At 42.0% G+C, this 20,403-nt stretch overlaps 1 protein-coding gene and 1 long non-coding RNA gene across 5 annotated transcripts in view; both read left to right on the top strand.

The window, feature by feature from the left end:
• LOC307209216 overlaps positions 1 to 20,403 on the top strand; it is a 350,788-nt gene that overhangs the window by 298,926 nt on the left and 31,459 nt on the right. The window lies entirely within an intron of this gene.
• The window catches only part of CHL1 (cell adhesion molecule L1 like), a 204,882-nt gene that overhangs the window by 153,020 nt on the left and 31,459 nt on the right, over positions 1 to 20,403 (top strand). For all 4 annotated transcript variants that reach the window (XM_079958424.1, XM_079958422.1, XM_079958425.1 and 1 more), the window contains 6 exons: positions 1,076 to 1,207; positions 1,376 to 1,522; positions 3,787 to 3,898; positions 12,684 to 12,835; positions 14,607 to 14,772; positions 19,919 to 20,043. In XM_079958424.1, the coding sequence (XP_079814550.1) occupies positions 1,076 to 1,207; positions 1,376 to 1,522; positions 3,787 to 3,898; positions 12,684 to 12,835; positions 14,607 to 14,772; positions 19,919 to 20,043 (834 nt within the window). The remainder of the gene's footprint in view (positions 1 to 1,075; positions 1,208 to 1,375; positions 1,523 to 3,786; positions 3,899 to 12,683; positions 12,836 to 14,606; positions 14,773 to 19,918; positions 20,044 to 20,403) is intronic.

The raw sequence follows: 20,403 nt of genomic DNA, 5'->3' as shown, positions 1-20,403 counted from the left end.
AAGGTGGTATACATGGTTCTCTTCCTCCTCACAACAACCTTGTGAGGTAGGTTAAACTAAGAGATGGTGACTGGCCCAAGGTCACCCAGTAAGCTTCATGGCAGAGAGGGGATTTGAAGCCCACTCTCCTAGGTCATAGTCCAACACGCTAACCACAAGGACAGCTTCTCTTAAGAGAATGGTTACAGTGAAGGGGATTTGGACGAAGGCTGTGGTTTATGGGGGAAAGGATCTAAAAACCTGTACTCCGCATTGATTCCCCCATGAACTTTTCTGCTGTATTAAGCTTCTATTAGCCACAGAGAAGAAAACACACAGGTACAATGTGGGAGCCTATATATTTCATCCTCTGTGTCTAACAGGAGCTTCAGGGGAATGGAGAGTTTTTATTGTGAAATCTGTGTGGGTGAGAAATGTGTATTTTTGAAAAACCATTCTGCCAATCCAAATCAGATTCTCCCAGCGGTTTCTAAGAAAAATACAGCTGGTCATGACTATTGCATATAGCACAGTAGCTCCCAAGGTGGGCAGTAGGATTACCTAGGGCGACTTTAACAGGTAAGTGAGCAGCAGGCGGCACTAGAGGTGAAAATGGCTTTCAGTATTTGAAAACCACTGCATCAGGTTCATCAAGTTTGTTAAATTAATAAACTACATAGTTTTAACTGGATTTTGAATAAATGTGCAATTAAATGGTTGTTGTTTCAAATTTTGTTGCGTTATTATTTTCCTGAGTGGGTAGTGCAAACTGCTACTCTGAATAATGCTATTTATAGGGTAGGGTAAGGGGCACCGAGGAGTTTATGGAACCAAAGGGGCAGTGGTCTGAATAAGTTTGGGAACTATTGATGTAATGTGTAACTTGAATGATACTATATGGGCGATTTTTTTCATTATTATTATTTTGCCTAATTGCAGACCATATTATATGCAATTTCTATAGACATTCTATAATTGTAAAGCGCTTCATCATTTTAGGTGCCTTACTGTGGTTGTGGTGGTGATGTTAACCATGTGTCTGTCTGCCTTTGACTCACAGCCATGGCTGAAAGATGACTCTTTTCTTTCTCGACAGAGCCACCCATATGGGTAACGAAACCCAAAAGTGGAGTTTACGGTGTCGGCGAAAGTTTTGTACTGTTGTGCCAAGCCATTGGCTATCCTGAGCCAACTATAAAGTGGAAAGTGAATGGCAGGTCTCTTGATGGTAAGGACAAGGTGCAAAACATCCAGTTTGTTCTGCTGGGAATCATAGTAGTAGTAGTAGTAACAACAACAATGGGCAAAATGGACGAGAGCTTCTCTCTGAAAGCCCACATTCCCAGGAAGGCACCGTTTGGCTTACTGTGATCCTGTATCCTATTGTTTTTGGCAGAGGCAGAAATAAAATCCAACAGGGCTGTTTTTTCAACAAGGGAGATCAGCGTCACTGACCTAGAGCTGCAAGACAGTGCCGTGTACCAGTGTGAGGCTACAAACAAGCATGGCACCATCCTCGCCACTGCAAACATCAATGTGCTTAGTAAGTCTTTCCAGCTTTTCGCAACATGCATGGAGTTCAGTGGAAGAGTGCCTCGGCATGTAAAGACCCTGGATTCAGTCCCTGAATCCATAAGATCCAGGTCAGAAACCCTGGAGAGCTACTGCCAGTCATTACAGAAGACAATCTTGAACTAGGTGGACCAGTGGTCCGACTCAGTATAAGGAAGCTACCCAAGTAAACTAGGCCACTCTAGGGCTCAGTTTCTCTTCCAACTTTGATAACAATAGGACCAAGGGGATGAAAGAGCATCTCACCTGGAAGATCCTTGGGCACAGCTAGTGGCTTTATTTTTTTAGTAGTGACTCATACGAGTATGGTGACTGGAAAGAGTGCTGTCATCTGCCCCAAGGAAGCAATGGGTAGGACTCCCTTCTGTCTTATGATACTATTCCATTCCTTCTTTCCATTATACAAAACTGCTTCAGAAGGCTCTGAGTGGCTTGTGACAATATTTAAGACAGGCATGTCAGGGGCCTAATCCAGCCTGCTGGTCAATTTATTTCAGCCCCTGTGGCAGTATATGTCCTGGGGTGAAATCCTAAAAAAAGCTCAACAACTTGGTCAGCCCATACGCATGTTCACTTCATCAAATCTGCCCCTCTTTGAAAAAAGTTTGGGCACCCCTGATTTAAGATTTTGGCATTAACAAGGAGGCAGAAGGGGAATTCCCTCCATACCCCAGGTGGCAGTTCATGAGGCAATTTGCTGAAGGTCTAAAGCAAAGAGAGGGAACCTCAGGCACAGGGGCCGAAAGCAGTCCTCCAGGTCTTACTCTCCTGCCCTCCACAGGCCCCATCCCTCCCCAGCCATCTTTTGCACCCACCTTGAGTGTTTCTGCATGGCAAGAAATGTGTCCTTGAATTCTGGCAATGCTTCTTGCTTGTGTGGACAGATGGGTTGTGTTGGAGGTCTATGCAGAAACAAGCCTACTGTCCAAAGGTTAAATGTACATATGTTGCTCCACCTACAGTGGTACCTCGCAAGACGAAATTAATTCGTTCTGCGAGTTTTTTCATCTTGCGAAGCACAGACTTTGGAAAAGCTTCAGAAATCACCAAAGTCTTCAAAAACCTCAAAAAAGGCTACCACACCGCATGCTATGAGTTGCTCCTCGAAGTCAAGTCACAACTGCACCCCCTGAATGCATGGTTTCAAGAAAAAGGAAACAAACTTGCAAGACAAAGGAAACAAACTTGCAAGACATTTTCGTCTTGTGAAGCAAGCCCATAGGGAAATCCGTCTTGCGAAGCAACTAAAAAAACGAAAAACTCTTTCGTCTTGCGAGTTTTTCGTCTTACGAGGCATTCGTCTTGCGAGGTACCACTGTACTTTTGCTTCTGGCTCCTCCCACCATGGACATGTCCCTCCTGGAAGTTTGTGGCCTATGGGCTGTTAAAAGTTTCCTACTCCTGGTCTAGAGGCAGCTTCCAATGGGAAACCCTTAGTTAACGACTAACCAATACCCAAGGAGGAGAGGATTCCCATCTCCTTATGAGAGATTGGTCAACAGAGGCACGGGATTGGTCAACACATAACAAGCATGGTCTAGCATGGGTCACGATTTCAGTACTTTTCACTGGACACTACTAGCCACTCAGCAACCACATGCCTAAGCTAGCAGCTGCTATCTTGCAACACCTTCTGGCCAAGGCATGAAAGTACCGTCAGCAGAGTTGGCTCACTCAGAGTCCATAATCTGACCAGATTGCAGCAATACAACAGTGCACCTGAGGGGGCAGCAGGCTTGCTTGAGGGGTGCTAGTCAGTCTGCATGGCATCCAAGCTCTGTCTTGCAACCACTCGCTGCTGCTCTTCCCAGCATCTGCTGCCTGTGGTGGCCACTCACTCTGCCTAATGGTTGCACCAGTTCTGCCCCCTCAGTCTTGTTTGCTGCTGCTTTCTTCCTCCAAGAAGCTGCCTCATGAGTTGTTACTGCTGCCCACAAAGATAGGGGATTTCTTGCTCAAAGGGACAGATGGGATGTCCTGTCTCAATAGTCATTCTTCCTCTGGCCAGTGAGTATGATGTTAGATTAGGCTGACCATTACAAAAAAGTGTCCCCCCACCCTGGTCTGAATAGCAAGTGATTTGTAAACATCTGAGCCTACTCCTAAGTGCAACTAACTTTTGCTGGATTCTAGACAGCAATGTTTTCCCAACCCCATGGGATGGCAGGTGTTTCTAAATCCAAGCTATTTATAGATCTGTAGTTCTAACTTTTTTGTTGTTGTTGACATTTGCAGACATTCCTCCAGAAATGTTAACTCCAGATGGTGAAGAATATGTTGCGGTTGTGGGTTACCCAAGCCGCCTGTACTGTCAGTTTTTTGCTGTCCCATCACCTGATGTTACTTGGTAAGCTCATTTTAGTTCTTTCCTCATGTTCATAGGCTGCTGTTGGCATTTCTGGCTGCAGAGATGTAGTTGCATTAAATCTCTATTGTGTTTTTTTAAAAAAAATCAATCCAATAAAAATTGCTGTCATAAGATGCCAAAGATGATCCAAATATACTTATACTTTAAAAGTTTCAAAAAACTTCCGGAGGCGGCGCGAAACAGCAATGGCGGTCCTCTTCGTGCTCTGAAGAGGGGCTCCGCAGAAAAGGGTCGTTCGCTGCGGCATAGCGGCGACCCATCAAGAAAAACCACGGGCAGAGTGAGCTCGTGGCCGTGGGACTCGGCGGGCGCCAGAAGCCCCCCCAGAAACGGAGAAGGAACCCCGTAAGGGGCTCCGGAACGTGAAAGGGGGAGCGGCGCTGTGAGTTCATCGCTCTTTCTGCGGGAAGCAAAGCCGCGCGGCTGCTGCTGATGAGCGCCGACCTTTCTTCTTGGAACATCAGATTTGCAACTACAACCCGTGAGTAAGGGGACTTAAAAATTATCGGGACTAAAGTATTTAATTTGGCTGAAAATGGGAAACGTAACCAGGAAGTCCGTTTCCCGACCGTGCTAAAGAGATCAAAGCAAAGTTTGACAAGCGGGAAGCGCTTTGAAAGAACTATAAAAAAGATTGGATTATCGTGCAGACTATTGAACTTTTGGCAGGGATTAAAAGAGACAATTTCGGAGTATCTATGCTGATTTTCTGACTGGATCTTCCTTCTTCCTTTGGGATTTATAAATAATTGAAGAAACCAAATCCGTGGGCTGCCAGGGTAAAGAAGAACTGTCAAACTGCCAAACTGCTGATATTGTTTTTAAGGTTGAAAGTGTTGCATGTAAACGTTACACCATAGAAGAAATAGAGAAACTGTTTCTTGCACCCTCTCTGAGACTTTGTATTAAGTTGGGAAAAGCTTAATGCTAAAAAGAAACTAAAAGACCTTTTAGAACTTCAGTTGTTTCTTCTTTGGATTATTGGGACTGTAAAGAAGGAAAAACCTCTTTCTTTCGGTTGAACTTTATTACTCCCCCTAGAGGACTTTGGATTTATAATTCTCTGGGAACTATATTTTGTTTTGATTCTCTGCTGCCTGGTTGTTTATACTTTGGAACTGTCTCTCTCATGGGAACACATACAGTCTGACCTTGATACACAGACGGGATTGGAATGAGCGACGCAGGGAAAACAAGGCTGGCTAAAATAAAGGCAAAACAATTGGTACAAACAACTTTGACTTCCCAACCACGTAGATCATCTGTCCCAGCTGTTCTAGAAATACAAAAAGGGGCTGTTGAGCAGACATCTACAGGGGATATGGCTTCAGGAGGATCTGAAAAAGTTTTAAATCAGATCCTAGAACAACTGGCAATTCTAAATAAAAAGGCGGACGAACATTTGACTAAAATTGATCAAGCCACATCCTCAATAAATAAATTGACTGACCAGGTGGCTCAACACACACAAGCAATTGGGAATCTTCAAGAAGCAACAGCAGAGAATCACAAACTGGCTGAGGAAGCCAAACAAAAAGCAGAGGAAGCCAACTTGAAAGTTGAGGCATTAAAGGTGGAGGTGAAGCCGTTGCATAAACAGATTAGTGAACAGCAGGCCTACTGGTCGATGACTGAACTGAGAAATCGGGAAAGCAATCTTAGACTTAGAGCTATTCCAGAACTTGAACAGGAAGATCTGATTGGTTATCTGACATTAGAATTTTCAAAGTTCTGGGGTATTGAAGAGGATAAGGATTTTAAAATTGTGACTGCTTTCAGATTGGGAAGAGTGACGAGGAGGGATAAACCCAGAGACTGTTTGATCATTTTAAGATCTAAGCAAGAGAGAGATAAAATATTAGGCCTTCATTTTGGAAAATCACTTGACATCCACGGCAAGAGAGCCGAAATTTACAGAGACATACCAAAACAGCTTTTGGATCTTAGAGCGACGTATATAGAACTTGCAAAATTACTGAGAGGCAACTCAATTCCTTATAGGTGGGAGTTTCCTCAAGGACTATCTTTTAATTTCAAAGGAAAGAAAGTTAAAATTAGAACAGCAGAAGACCAACAAAAGTTCTTGAACGACCATGAAGAGGATCTACAGAAAGGGACAACAGGAGCCTGGCCACCGCCACCGCTTACACCTATACTGGCACCTACACCCTCAGGACCAGAGGACCAAAAGAAAGGGACGTCACCACAGGACCAATAGATTGACCCAGGATGTCTCTGCAGCTTCTTAGTTGGAATATAAATGGCAGAAATTCCCCAGAGAAAAGAAGAAGAATTTTTCATATATTGAAAAAAGAACAATTGGACATCATCTGCTTGCAGGAAACACATGTGACCAGGCTCCATAGAAAAGTTTTGATTAATAAAAGATTAGGCCAATAATTCATCTCATCGGATAAAGTAAAGAAAAGAGGAGTGGTGATTTATGCAAAGGAGAGCCTGTCACCAAAATTTTTATTCAAAGATGAGCAAGGAAGAGTTTTGGCTATTGAAATACAGGCCCAAGGAGAAAAATTTTTGCTATTAGGAATTTATGCACCGAACGAGGGGAAATCAGAATTTTATAGGAAACTGCATGAGACAATCCTGGACTATTTGGACTACACCAACATCATTATGATGGGAGATATGAACGGAGTGGTCTCTACAAATATGGATAAGTCACAAGACCTAAGTCTAACAAAAGATGGCAGACTACCCAAAACTTTTTTTGAACTAACTGATAATATGGACTTAATCGATATTTGGAGGACTAAGAATCCCTTAGGTAGAGAAGGAACTTTCTTTTCTGAGGCTCATCTGTCATGGACAAGAATAGACCAAATATGGAAAACTAGAAGGCTGGCACCTATGATTAGAAAAGTGGAAATCTGCCCCAAAAATTGCTCCGACCATAACGCTATGAAAATGGAATTAAGACTTACTCCAATCGGCTCCTTTAGATGGAAAATGAATGACACCCTATTAAGAGATCAGGAGATTGTGAAGAAGGCCCAAAAAACCTTGAAAGATTATTTTGAAATAAATACGGTGGAAAGGAGAACAATCTGGGATGCAAGCAAAGCAGTTATGAGAGGGTTTCTGATACAACAGAACACGATAAAGAAAAGAATCTGGAATGGGAAAAAAGATAAGATTTTAGAGAAGATAAGAGATGGAGAGAAAAAGTTGAGATCTAAGCCAAAATCGAAGGAGATCTTGAGAGAAATTAAATTTTACCAAGCACAGTACGCGAAATTGATAAATCAAGAAGTTGAGTGGAAAATTAAACAAATGAAACAAAGATCATTTGAATCAGCTAACAAGTGTGGGAAACTATTAGCATGGCAATTGAAAAAGAGACAAAAATTGAATACAGTCACCAATCTAGAGATTGAAGGGAAAGATATCCAGAAACCCGAAGAAATTAGGAAGTGTTTCCAGAGATATTTCAAAAAGCTCTATACTCAAGGGCCACAAGAGGAGAAGGAGATAGACCAATTTTTGAAAACAAATGGTTTACCAAAACTTGCCCAGGAAAAGAGAACAATCCTGAATCATAAAATAACACAACAAGAAATAGAGGGTGCCATCCAGAATATGCAACTAGGCAAATCTCCAGGTCCGGATGGGCTTACCTCCAAGTATTATAAGATATTGAAAGATTATTTGATACAACCATTAATGGAGGTATACAATCAGATTTTGGAGGGGAAGAAGGCACCGGAATCGTGGAAAGAAGCCTTCATCACATTGATCCCTAAAGTGGAAACTGAAAAGACTCAACTTAAGAACTACCATCCCATCTCACTCCTAAATGTGGATTACAAAATTTTTGCAGATATTTTGGCAAGTAGATTTAAAAAAAGTATTAAATGAAGTAATTCACAAGGACCAGGCAGGCTTTCTCCCAGGAAGACATTTGTCTGATAATACTAGGAATATTATTGATATTTTGGAACTTTTGCAAACCAACATTAATACAAAATCAGTGTTAATTTTTGTTGATGCGGAGAAGGCCTTTGATAACATTTCTTGGAGGTTTATGAAGAAAAATTTGGAAGGGATGGGAGTGGGACGGGGGTTTGAAAATGGAATAGAGGCAATTTATTCAGAGCAGAAAGCTAAACTGATAGTAAACAATGTGGTGACAGAAGAATTTAAAATTGAAAAAGGAACACGACAAGGTTGCCCCTTATCCCCTCTGTTATTTATTTCTGTTCTGGAGGTGCTTTTGAACATGATTAGGGAAGACCGGTTGGTACAAGGAATACAGTGAAACAATTTAAATTGAAAGCTTTTGCAGATGATTTGGTTTTAACACTACAGGAGCCAGAATCTAGTACGAAGAGAGTGTTAGAATTAATTTATGAATTTGGTCGGGTAGCGGGGTTCAAACTGAACAAGCAAAAAACCAAGGTTTTGGAGAAAAATCTGACACCTTTGGAAATAGATGGGTTTCAGAAAGAGACAGAGTTAAATGTTGTTAAAAAGGTAAAATACCTAAGGGTAAACTTGTCTGCCAAAAATTTGAATCTATTTAAAGATAATTATGAAAAATGCTGGTCAGAAATTAAGAGAGATTTAGAGATCTGGTCAAGATTGAAACTTTCCTTGTTGGGTCGAATTGCAGCTATAAAGATGAATGTATTGCCGAAGATGTTATTTTTGTTTCAGACCCTACAGATCGTGGACAGAGTGGAGTGTTTTGGGAAGTGGCAGAAAGATATTTCTAGGTTTGTCTGGCAGGGCAAAAAGCCCCGAATAAAATTTAAAATATTAACGGATGCAAAAGAGAGAGGGGGGTTTGCCCTGCCAGATTTAAGGTCATATTATGAAGTTGCGGCTTTCTGCTGGATGAAAGATTGGTTACTCCTTGAGAACACTGACGTCCTAGATCTGGAAGGGTATAATAATGTTTTTGGATGGCATGCATATTTGTGGTACGATAAGGTAAAGGTTCATAAAATGTTTAAAAACCATATTGTCAGGAAAGCTATATTTATGGTCTGGACAAAATACAAAGACTTATTGGAAGGTAAGACCCCGAGGTGGTTATCACCAGCGGAGGCCAAGGTTCAAAAAAAACCCAATATGGAGGCCGGATGGCCGAAATACTGGGAAATAATAGAAAAAATTGGAGATAATTGGAGGCTGCAGAGCTTTGAAAAATTAAAGAATAGGGTGCAAGACTGGTTTCATTATGCTCAAATTCAAGAGGTTTTTAAGTCAGACAAAAAAATAGGATTCCAGGTGGAAAAATCGAAATTAGAGACAGAACTGTTAGAACCTAAGACCAAGGCGCTTTCGAGAATGTATAACTTGCTGCTTAAATGGAACACCCAGGATGAGATAGTCAAATCAGCCATGATAAAATGGGCTCAGGATATTGGGTACAACACTATGTTAGAAGACTGGGAAAGGTTATGGACCACTGGAATGAAATTCACGGCATGTAATGCCCTGAAGGAAAATATTATGAAAATGATATATAGGTGGTACATGACCCCAGTCAAACTTGCAAAAATATATCATCGGTCTGATAATAAATGTTGGAAATGTAAGGAGGCTGAAGGGACATTCTTTCATCTTTGGTGGACTTGTCCAAAAGTGAAGGCCTTCTGGGAAATGATCTATAATGAGTTAAAAAAGGTGTTTAGATACACCTTCCCTAAGAAACCAGAGGCCTTCCTCCTGGGCATTGTGGACCAAAAGGTGTTAAAGAAGGATAGAACTTTTTTTATGTATGCAACTACAGCAGCAAGAATACTCATTGCAAAATATTGGAAGATACAAGACCTTCCCACGCTGGAAGAGTGGCAGACGCAGTTGATGGACTATATGGAACTGGCTGAAATGACTGGCAGAATCCGAGATCTGGGAGAAGAGACAATGGAAGAGGACTGGAAGAAATTTAAGGACTATTTACAAAAACATTATAAGTTGTATGAATGTTAAGAATCTGCATGACTTGGAAATTTTAGCTCCTGCAATTAGATTAGGAAAATAGAAAGTTAAGTTGTAAGTAAGAAAAAGTTGAAATTTAAAGTTATTTTATGTATTATCTTAAGGTATAAATATTTGACAAAAGGTACTTTAAATTTAGAAGTAAAACACTCTGAAAGATATAAATAAGATACGAAACAAGGTAATAATTTGCTGATCTGTTTATTGTAAAGAACGCAGGGTGAGGGAGATGTGGGGAAGTCCAGTTAGTAATCTAAAAATGTATTTTGAAAGTTGGATTGTTTTTCTTTCTTTCTTTTTTCTGGTTTGTCCTTCTTTTTCTTTTCTGTAAACTGAAAATGTAATAAAAATTTTAATAAAAAAAGAAAAAGAAAAAAAAGGTTCAAAAAATAATATGCCAAGGTTAATGAAACCCCACATTGTTTGTTAGCAATGGAAATGATAAGGTCCCCCATGAGGTGGTGTTCCATTTCCTTTATCTTCAGGAAGGCAAAGGTCAACAGAGCTTAGTTTGCTCAGAGGCTTTTCTTGCTCAGGCGCAATTTAGATGGCTTAATAAAAAGCAAATGTTAGTTTTGAAAAGATAACAAAGAACACTTCAGAATTTAACTTGTGTTGCTTCATTCTTTAGGGGACTTTGTTGTGTACTAGGCCCATTTTCCTTGCGTTTTCCTACTCAGGATCTGTTATTGTCCTCTAAGAGGCCCTGTTGGCCAAAGTATAACCCTGATTGGTTATAATCTTGGTTTCCGTGAAAAGCTAGCAGCAGCTCCTCTGAGTAGCTACAACTGATTGAGTACCCTAAACCAAACCACTAGACACCTGATAATCCAGAGAAAGAGAACGAGGTTGAGAAGGAAATGCAAACATCTTACCATTCACCCCATAAATGGGTCAACAAACTTAGTCACTATTGTAAGTTGGGTCCTCCATCATGGAGGGCACGTGTTGCGGTGAGATCACCAAAAACTGCCTCCCTGTTGTGGGGTGTGACTGTTTAGATGGCCACAACGCCCCATTGGTTGCCCCTCTGTTGCTGGGGCAGAAATTTGGTCAGTTGGGTTGGCTATTGGCTTCTGAGGGGCTACTTAAGCTGCTGCACGTCGCTGGAGAGTTTTGCTTTCTTGCGACGTGCAGCGGATCACCCGCCCTCCTCTCCCTATATTTAGGGTTTCCCTTATGACCTTGCTATGCCTGTCTAGGGGTTGTCTGTTTTGGAGCAGGGGCCCAGTAGGAATTTTGCCATTTGGTTGATTGGCTGGTGCCACTTGGTTTTTGCCTACCGTGTAGCAAATCATCACAACTTTATAAGGTTGGTGGTTAGGCATTTGGTTCAATGTTTTGGGGAGGGCAGTGGCGTAGCGTGGGGGGTGCAGGGGGGGCCAGCCGCACCGAGTGCAACATCTGGGGTTAGGGCAAATCCACGGGTTAGGGGGCGCAAATCCACGGGTTAGGGGGAGCAAATTACTTGCCTTGCCCCGGGTGCTGACAACCCACACTACGCCACTGGGGGAGGGGACATTGTTGGCTATGCCTGCCACTCCATTGCTGCTGCTAGGGAATTCCGTTAAAGGAATCCAGGGGCTCGCCTTGCTTTTGTCCGAACCCTGTCAAGGGGCTAGGGTCACGCCAGAGCCGCTGGGAGCATCTGGGGTGAGCTGTGAGATCGAAGGAGTTCTTACTCCCCCAGGATGCTTTCCTTTACTGACATATGGTGGTGCCCAGTGTCAGTCCTGTTCCTGCCAGCTTCAGGTAGTCTGGAACCAATGCCTAAGCAACCACTCACATGCTGTAATCAATAAAGTTGTGGCCAAAATTTAAAGCCAAAAACCTTCAACTAAAATCTGTGTCTATTGTGTCTTCATTTGGGGGTGGTTTTGAAGGACCAAGGATTTGTAAGTATACACAGAAAATTCTTGAAAGGCACCCTGCACCTCTGCCATTTCCCTCCTTATTGTCTTACACAAAACATATGCAGCAGAAGGCGAAGGCAGGTGCAGCAAAAGCTGGGTCTAAAGCAGAACATCTTTTCTCACATAAAGACTTGTCCGCAGCAAAAAGAAGAGGCTTTGCATGCCAACTCTTGGCCATAAGTATGCTTATGAGGGGTATTGATTAAGGAGGATCCAGAAATCCCACTACTGGAATTCTGCGATGGCTAATGCTCAAAACAAATACGCTGAATTTAATTAAATGAAAATATTATTGAGTAGCATTCAAAAACACATTTAGAAGTGCTCTATGGTTTGACACAAAACCATAAAAAGAAGAAGAAGAATCTGTTGTTAGCGTATGGAACTAGCCAATCATCCTAGATATCCTGATGTGGTGGTGAGAAATTTCGGGACATGGCCACTGTGGGAAGAAGGTGCATATTCCTTCTGACAGTGAAGAAAACCATTTCTGGAAAAATGAAATCTAAGGTAAAATCCACACCATACATTTAAAGCACATTTATAGCACTTTAACAGTTATGAGACTCATGAGAACTGTAGTTTGCTCCACAGCACCCTTAACTAATTTTGGCTTTCTTTGGGTGAAGCCATGTACTTTAAAAGCATGGTGTGAGTGTGGCCTTAATTCAAAATTATGTAATTCCAGCTCATTCAAAGACAAGTCTTCCTTCATTTATGAGCTGAAGCATCTTTTCAGACTGAAAGGAAGAAATGTCTATATTGATTTATAGTCATTGCTTTGCTTCTGCTTCCTATCATGGTAGTTAAGCTAAGACCTGGCTGCCTTGACATTCTCATAATCTCTAACCACATGAAATAACTTGTGGTTCTGGTTTACTTCCTAGGACTAAAGATTACGACATGCAGCACCTTGATCCTGATCAGAATGGAACCCTGGAAATCAGAGTAACGAGAAAGGAAGATGCTGGGTCTTATACTTGCTGGGTGAAAAATTCTGCTGGGAGACGTGCTATCACTGCTACCCTTACTGTCAGAAGTAATTCTTCCTATGAACACAAGTTACTATTAAAAATCTGATTGCTTTAGCCTCATGTATAGATGTGAAAAACGCCCCGTTTAATTCTGAAGACAATTCCATCTCCCCAAACAATGGTATCACGCATTGCATCAGAAGCAGCTATGCAATTTTCTTAATGGATGTGCTTAACTCAAAACATTCCCTATTCAAAACCACAAATATAATTGCATAATGCAGCAAAATATGTGTAATGCAGTATAATGCTGTTTGCACTTTTGAAAATTGGCATAATTGTATATTGTTCCTGATTTAAAGGCTGGTTGATCACTATGGATGCTCCCCATTCAAAATGAGAGACCTGAAGCTGATATTAATAATGGTTGTGGAGTTTCCTCAATGAAATACTATTTTACACAGTGAATGGAACAGACTGCCTTGGGAGGTAGCAGCTCGTCTTTGGTGGAGGTATTTAAGCAGACGCTGCACAACCCAATTTCAGGGACGCCATAGTTGCATCCTGAATTGAACAGTGGGCTGGACCTCTAAGGTCGCTTCCAACTCCATGATTCTATGTCCCAGCACTTTTTTTTAGTAGATCAGCAAAAATTATTTGCGAACCTATTGCTTTCCTAGGTCACATATCCACAAGAGCAAATTAATCACATTTGCTGACATTGAGTAAAATGTTGCTCATCTTCACACCGGTGCTTTCAATTCATGGGAGGTGGGCCAAGGGACCATGAACCATTTGCCTTTTGTGATTTCTCCCTTCTCCCTTATCTCCCTTATCTACTGTTCTTAGCAAAGCACAGGTGGGACATGATTTGGCTAAACTGGAGGTGGGATGGGAACTCAGGAACTATGAATTTCATAAAGGGCCCTGCTATATTTCCTACCCATAGCGCAGTGCCATCCCACACTGCAGGGGCAAACGTGTGAATAACCGAGATCCCACCCCACAGGTGTGTCTTTCACTCTAGGAATGGCAAAGGAATTCAATTCAGTTTGAATTTTAATGCGAGCGTATCCGATTCACATTTTCCGTAACAACTTGTAAACCAAAACAAAGCTATCCTTCCAAATTTGCAGCTCTCCAAATTTTGTGATTCAGTTCTTCAACTGACTGATGACGTAAAAATGGAGGGGGAAAGCATACAGAAATGCATTTTATTTGGGGAAATGGCTTGCAAAAATCTGTATAAGAAACAATGGCATACAAAAATGTGTATATTATGGGAGAAACTTGCACAAGGATTTCTTTTAAAGTATACAGAAATATGGAGGACCGAACTTAAGACTGGGAAAGCAAGAAACCCAGAGAAGCCAAAATCGACAGATTCACTCATCCCTGTTTTCATATGTTTCACTGGAGAGCTTTTCAGGAGTCAGTCTGAACAATGAATGATGGCCAAATAACTCTGGCTCACTTACAAAATGTGAAACTAATTTAGTGCTTCTGAGGAATGTCAAGGGGAAAGTAAAGGGTTTCAAAAGGAACAGTGACATTTCTCTGGAAAATCTGTACAACCCTCTGTTATCCTTGGAGTTTACCTAAACCAAAATTTGAAGCAAAGCTGCTAGTCATTCCTGGTGAACTATACAAGGGCAGCCAAAAGTATTTCAATAAGACAGATGAAATTTCTCAAAGGAAGTGTAATGCATCATTATCATATGCAAAACGGGATTGATAACTCCCCTATTCTTATGTGAATGAATGGCACAAGGACTGTAAAGCAATTTGCTCATTGTATACATGAACAAATGGCAAATGTCTTTCTTCACTTATTAGATGCTACCAAAATATCTGTTCTGCCGAAGAACCCACAAATTTTGAAATCGCATCCAGTTGCATTGAAATGCCATGCTGAGTTTGACTCCCATTTGAAACACCACTTTCAAATCTCTTGGAGAAAGGACGGAGAGGAGCTTGTAAAGAATGACACAGAGGATGGGAGGTAACAAATGAGAGTTTTCTTCTTATTCTGCTTTCTTTTTACATAAATAATTTTTATTCATGGGAATATGATTGTGCACTTAGGGTCCTTCCCTAACGGGCAGTGTGGCGATCACACATGGACGTTTAACGATCTATTGATCCCTGTGCCACCACTGTGCTTGCTTCCCCGTTGGCACCAACCTGTTACTCTCGGGTAAAACACTGAGTCCAGACAGCTGTTAAAATTGAACCAAATAACCAAGTTTATTTTATAAGCATTAACAAGTTTATGGTTTCTCAGATAATATTCCTGTCAGTTTCTTAACTTTAGTTTCTTTACCGGCCTATACCTTACTAATACCTTCTGACTGATTATATCAACTGTTTGACTGAGTCCTCTTTACATATTCTCTCACTCTCTCACATCAGACTAGCCCAACCCACAGACTTATCCTCTCTGTCTCTTCTCTAACTCCTGACTGACTTCTCAACCACCCTAACTCTAACTCTAACTCCTTCCCGTGGGTTCCCATTGGTTAGTCATTTGACAATTAGTTAACCCTTTCCTTATGAACCTCAGCGCCTAGGGCTTGCCGATCGAAAGGTCGGCGGTTCGAATCCCTGCGGCGGGGTGCGTTCCCGCTGCTCGGTCCCAGCGCCTGCCAACCTAGCAGTTCGAAAGCACCTCCGGGTGCAAGTAGATAAATAGGGACCGCTTACCAGCGGGAAGGTAAACGGCATTTCCGTGTGCGGCTCTGGCTCGCCAGAGCAGCGATGTCACGCTGGCCACGTGACCCGGAAGTGTCTCCGGACAGCGCTGGCCCCTGGCCTCTTAAGTGAGATGGGCGCACAACCCCAGAGTCTGTCAAGACTGGCCCGTACGGGCAGGGGTACCTTTACCTTTACCTTTTACTTATGAACCCAGTATGATGTCATACACCTAGGAGGGCAAACGCCACAGGCAGCTTCTAATGACTGTTGATTCTGGCATCAAATAGTTGTAGCTGTTTCTTGTGCTGTAATCCTCTGCAGCAGAGAGCCAGGCACAGTGAGGTCTTATATGAGACTTCCCACTGATTTCCACAGGAGTGTTTAAAATATCACCACCCCTTTTGCAGGAGTAATAACATAGGCAAGCTTGGACATACAGGAGTTCCTGGGTCAGCAACAAATAAGTGGAATGGGATGTTTTACACCATCCTTTTTTTTAAAAAAAATTAAATATGGAACGCTTCACAAATTTGCGTGTCATCCTTGTGCAGGGGCCATGCTAATCTTCTCTGTATTGTTTCCATTTTAGCATATGTGCTGCCGAAGCGAGCACATTTTACACCATACTTGTTTGTGTTGTTTTCAGAGTGACAGTGGGTCAGCGAGAGGCTGTAGCCCAATAGCAGAACACATCTGCTTTCATGAAGAAGGTTCCAGGTTCAATCCCTGGTGTCTCCAAGTTGGGCTCAGTGTCCCCTGTCTGGGAGATTAATACAGACATGATTAAACTGGAGGGATTCAGTATATGTTTGCTTCCTATGTTCCTAGCGGCACCCTGGGTTTGGGGAGTTATGCTGTGCCATTTAGCAGGTGGACGTTGGAAACAGTATCACATACCGTGAGGCATGCCACTTGCCTTTCTCATGGCCTCATTTTTATTTTTATTTTTATTTTTATTTTTTGCAACACAGACATAATGGATTCGGAGAAGCATCCATTGGGAAAAGTTGCACCCTGAGACAGAGAAAGTGCCTCCATCGGAGGAAGCTTCTCTTCCTCCAAGCCAATGCAGATCTACCTAACAGTGCTGAGCACTACTGGGATAATGTGCATTGAGTGAAACCCAGGCTTCCCAAACCTGGTATAGTCTCCAGATATTTTGGACTACAGCTCCCATGATCCCTGACTATTGACCATGCTGGCTGAGTCTGATGGAAGTCATAGACCAAGATATCTGGAGGGCACCAGCTTGATGAAAGTTGCTCTAAAAGCATTACATAAACCATTTTTTTAAAAAAAATAATCATGTATTTGCAGACTGCCTTTCTGTCCACTTCAGAAACTTCCCAGTGCAGAACCATAAAATATACATATAAATCACTATGCAATCCTATCCTGGTACAGTCAACTAGAAAAGTAGAGTATGGGATTAAGGATTCTTTTGGCAGTGGCACATTGTAAGTCCTACAACCCATTCGTTGTCCCTGTATTTTGCTGAAAATATCTAGTTTTTCCTAATGGGGTCAATAGAATATCTCTTGTTGACCTTGGCAAGATGTTGTATGAGTCCTTGAAGCACAGGTGACTAATCTTTGGCCCTCCAGAAGTTGTCAGACTCCAGCTACCATCAGACTCAGTCAGCATGAAACTAGTCCAGCAGCCTCTGGACTGCTACAAGAGGGATAAAATTGGAAAACTGGTAGTCGGTATGGCATGAGACTCTTAGTCTCACAGCTGTGGGTCCGAGCCCCACATTGGGCAAAAGTTTCCTGCATTGCAGTGACTGGGATAGATGATTGTTGGGGTCTCTTCCAAGTCTACAAATCTATGATTCTATGAAACTGGAATGACTTTCTATCTCAGTAAGATATAAGCAGTCTTACAGTTCTGCACATAATTTCATAGTTGTCCTGGAAGGACCTCTAGTGGTGAAAGCACAGCTCTAAATCTACATTTTGTATACAGTAGGCCAGATGTACACTTATTTTGAATAGGTCAGAACTGAACAAACCAGTCAAATAAACCCACCAAATACAAGTCGTGTTTTGCTGATAGCATCACATGTTCAGATTATGAGGTATTTTATTTTGTTAAATAATGTAGCCAGAACAAGTAAAAACAAACAAACCTCCACCTTGTTAACTCATTAAGCATGTACAATGCGGTTTACCAGATTTTGGCCTATGGGCCACATGTGTCCCTAAAATAATTATCTATGGTTTCTGGACATTCTACCAATAATGTTTTCAACATTATCTTGCACCTCTTTTTTTCTTTTGAGTTGTACATATACTGTATATATATACCCAATATTGATGTGCAACATTATGCATGAACAGATTGTGCTGCTTATCTGTTGAAACCTGCTAGAAAGCCTGTTAATTTGGTTTTTTTAATTTTGTTTTTGGGGTGGCGGTTATGAGACAACAGCTGATCATTCCTGGCTTAAAAAGTGCAGATACTATTATCTAAATTCAAGTGCCAGTCAGGAACATAGGGAACTACCTTTTCTCAATATAGCTCAGTGTTGTCACTTCCAGGACTGACTGGAAGTGGTTCTGCGGAGTTTCAGAAATGGTGTTTCCCAGCCTTATCCTGTACTGAACCCATTCCTTTTGACTGCAAAGCTTGTGCTTTTCCACTGAGCTGCAGACCTCCCCTGGTTCACTGTCACTCTGAAAACACATCTGTGCAGATGTCCACACTGCTGAATGGCACATTTAAACATTCCGTTCCACAAACAGGGCCTTTCAACATAGAGCAAAGTAGATGAGATGTGGAATATCCATGATTGGCTCTCCCAACTTTCCTTTGCATTTTCATGGGGAGAGGGAAGAATTGGGTCAGGACTTTTGTGACCCTTAGGGAAGGGAAGATTAGCCCTTCCCTTGTGTTGCTTTCCCAATATCAACCCCTCATAGCTATTATTATGTATGTTTCTCCCCCAATGTTACAAACAATAAATTGGGAGGCCTTCGATATTAAATATATAACCAGTGCTTTTTTCTTTAAAAAATATTTAGGGGTTCTCTCATTTTGACTCAAGAAAATTACCATTTTGTACTTCAAATTGGGAAAAATAAATACAGTAAATGGACAAAGATTCAAAAAAATGTTTAGGGGCATGCGTACCCCCGTGTTCCCCCAGAAAAAAGCACTGTATATAACATAATTTTATTTGTATGCCCCTTTTCCACAATTCTAAGCATGCTCAAGGTGGCTTACAACACGAAAAAACACATAACTACAACATCACAAAAGTAGCCATGAAGAATAAGGTAAAGGTAAAGGGACCCCTGACCATTAGGTCCAGTCGCGACCGACTCTGGAGTTGCAGCGCTCATCTTGCTTTATTGGCCGAGGGAGCCGGCGTACAGCTTCCGGGTCATGTGGCCAACATGACTAAGCTGCTTCTGGCGAACCAGAGCAGCGCACGGAAACACCGTTTACCTTCCCGCTGAAGCGGTACCTATTTATCTACTAGCACTTTGACGTGCTTTCAAACTGCTAGGTTGGCAGGAGCAGGGACCGAGCAACAGGAGCTCATCCCATCACGGGGATTTGAACTGCTGATCTTCTGATTAGCAAGTCCTAGGCTCTGTGGTTTAACCCACAGCACCACCCACGTCCCAACATAAAGAATAAATTAAACATTAAAAATATTATAAGCAGACTGGACAATTTCCGCATAAATCACAACAAAATCTAAAACAAAGATACAAAAAACAAACAAACGTAACAGCGACAATCCCACCCCCCACACAACAAAACACTCCAGCCCAATAGTTTATTCAGCAGCCTCAGCTTTTGTAGCTGGAGTCAGTTGGGCCCTCCCCTCCCAGGCCAGGTGGAAAAAGGCAACTGAGATGCTTTCTGGCCATGTACATGGGAAATAGCACTATAAGTTAGGGGTTAAACCTCCCCTTTCCTTAGTCCTATGGTGCTGATCCAATTCATATCTTCCCCTTGACTACTATCAAGGGGGAGGAAATGAAACACTGGAAAGTTAGATCACATCCATTTCTCATCTTGCCTGGTTTGACCTGTAAGAATTTAGTCATTAGCACTCAGTCTAATCTATCTCTCAGGGTTGTTGGAATGAAAAATAAGAATTGTCTAGCACTTTGTGGACTGGGGACTGTAAATGAATAATCTCCAAATTTCCTGAAAGCAGATTACTAGAACTATGGCTGTTATAAGTTGGTACGATCAGTTGCAGGTGCTTGAAACTGTGTTAATGCTAGCAATGTGTATGTTTGCATTTGTTTGTTTGTGTGTGTGTGTGTGTGATGAATTTACTACCTAAAATGCAACTTAAGCATTATTGCAAGCTGCCTCATTGTGAGAGGATTTCCATGTGCAGGCTTGGCAAGGTGAGGTAAAGAAAGCGGATTCAGGATGCTAGTTTTATTATTGCTCTGTCATTTGTGTCTTATTTGTACTTTCCTTCGCAGAATAATTATGGAGATGGACACTTTGATTATATCAAATGTGGAATTAGAAGATCAGGGTGTGTACACCTGCGTAGGCCGCACATCTCTTGACATTGCCACAGATGATTCCCGCATAACTGTCCTTTGTAAGTAAATTTTAAACCACTGCTTGCATGCTGAGTTATTTTGATGCTTTATTTAAATCCCTCTGGGAAAATCTGTTCTTACTCCTTTCTGCCAAGTAATGGCTCTTGTTCTGAAGATTTGGGCCCATTGCAACATCAGTCAGATTCGGCACAATTTATTCACATGCACATTTCATAAATGGCCGCTTTGCCGCCTGACCCTGAGGGCTTTGGACAGAGGCGATGTTGCTTCTGGGACAGAGGAGGGGTGAGTCATGGCTTTGGGGCATATGCCATGTGGATGCTAGGAGAGGGAAACACAGGAGTCTGTCTAAGGCTCCTCCACCTTCTGCCCCCTTAGCCTCTTCTGATTTCTCAGTG

Source organism: Podarcis cretensis (genome assembly GCF_951804945.1).
Source record: "Podarcis cretensis genome assembly, chromosome: 2".
Taxonomy (NCBI): Eukaryota; Metazoa; Chordata; class Lepidosauria; order Squamata; family Lacertidae; genus Podarcis; species Podarcis cretensis.
Note: the sequence above shows the minus strand (reverse complement) of the source record. Positions and strands in the feature narration are given on the sequence as shown.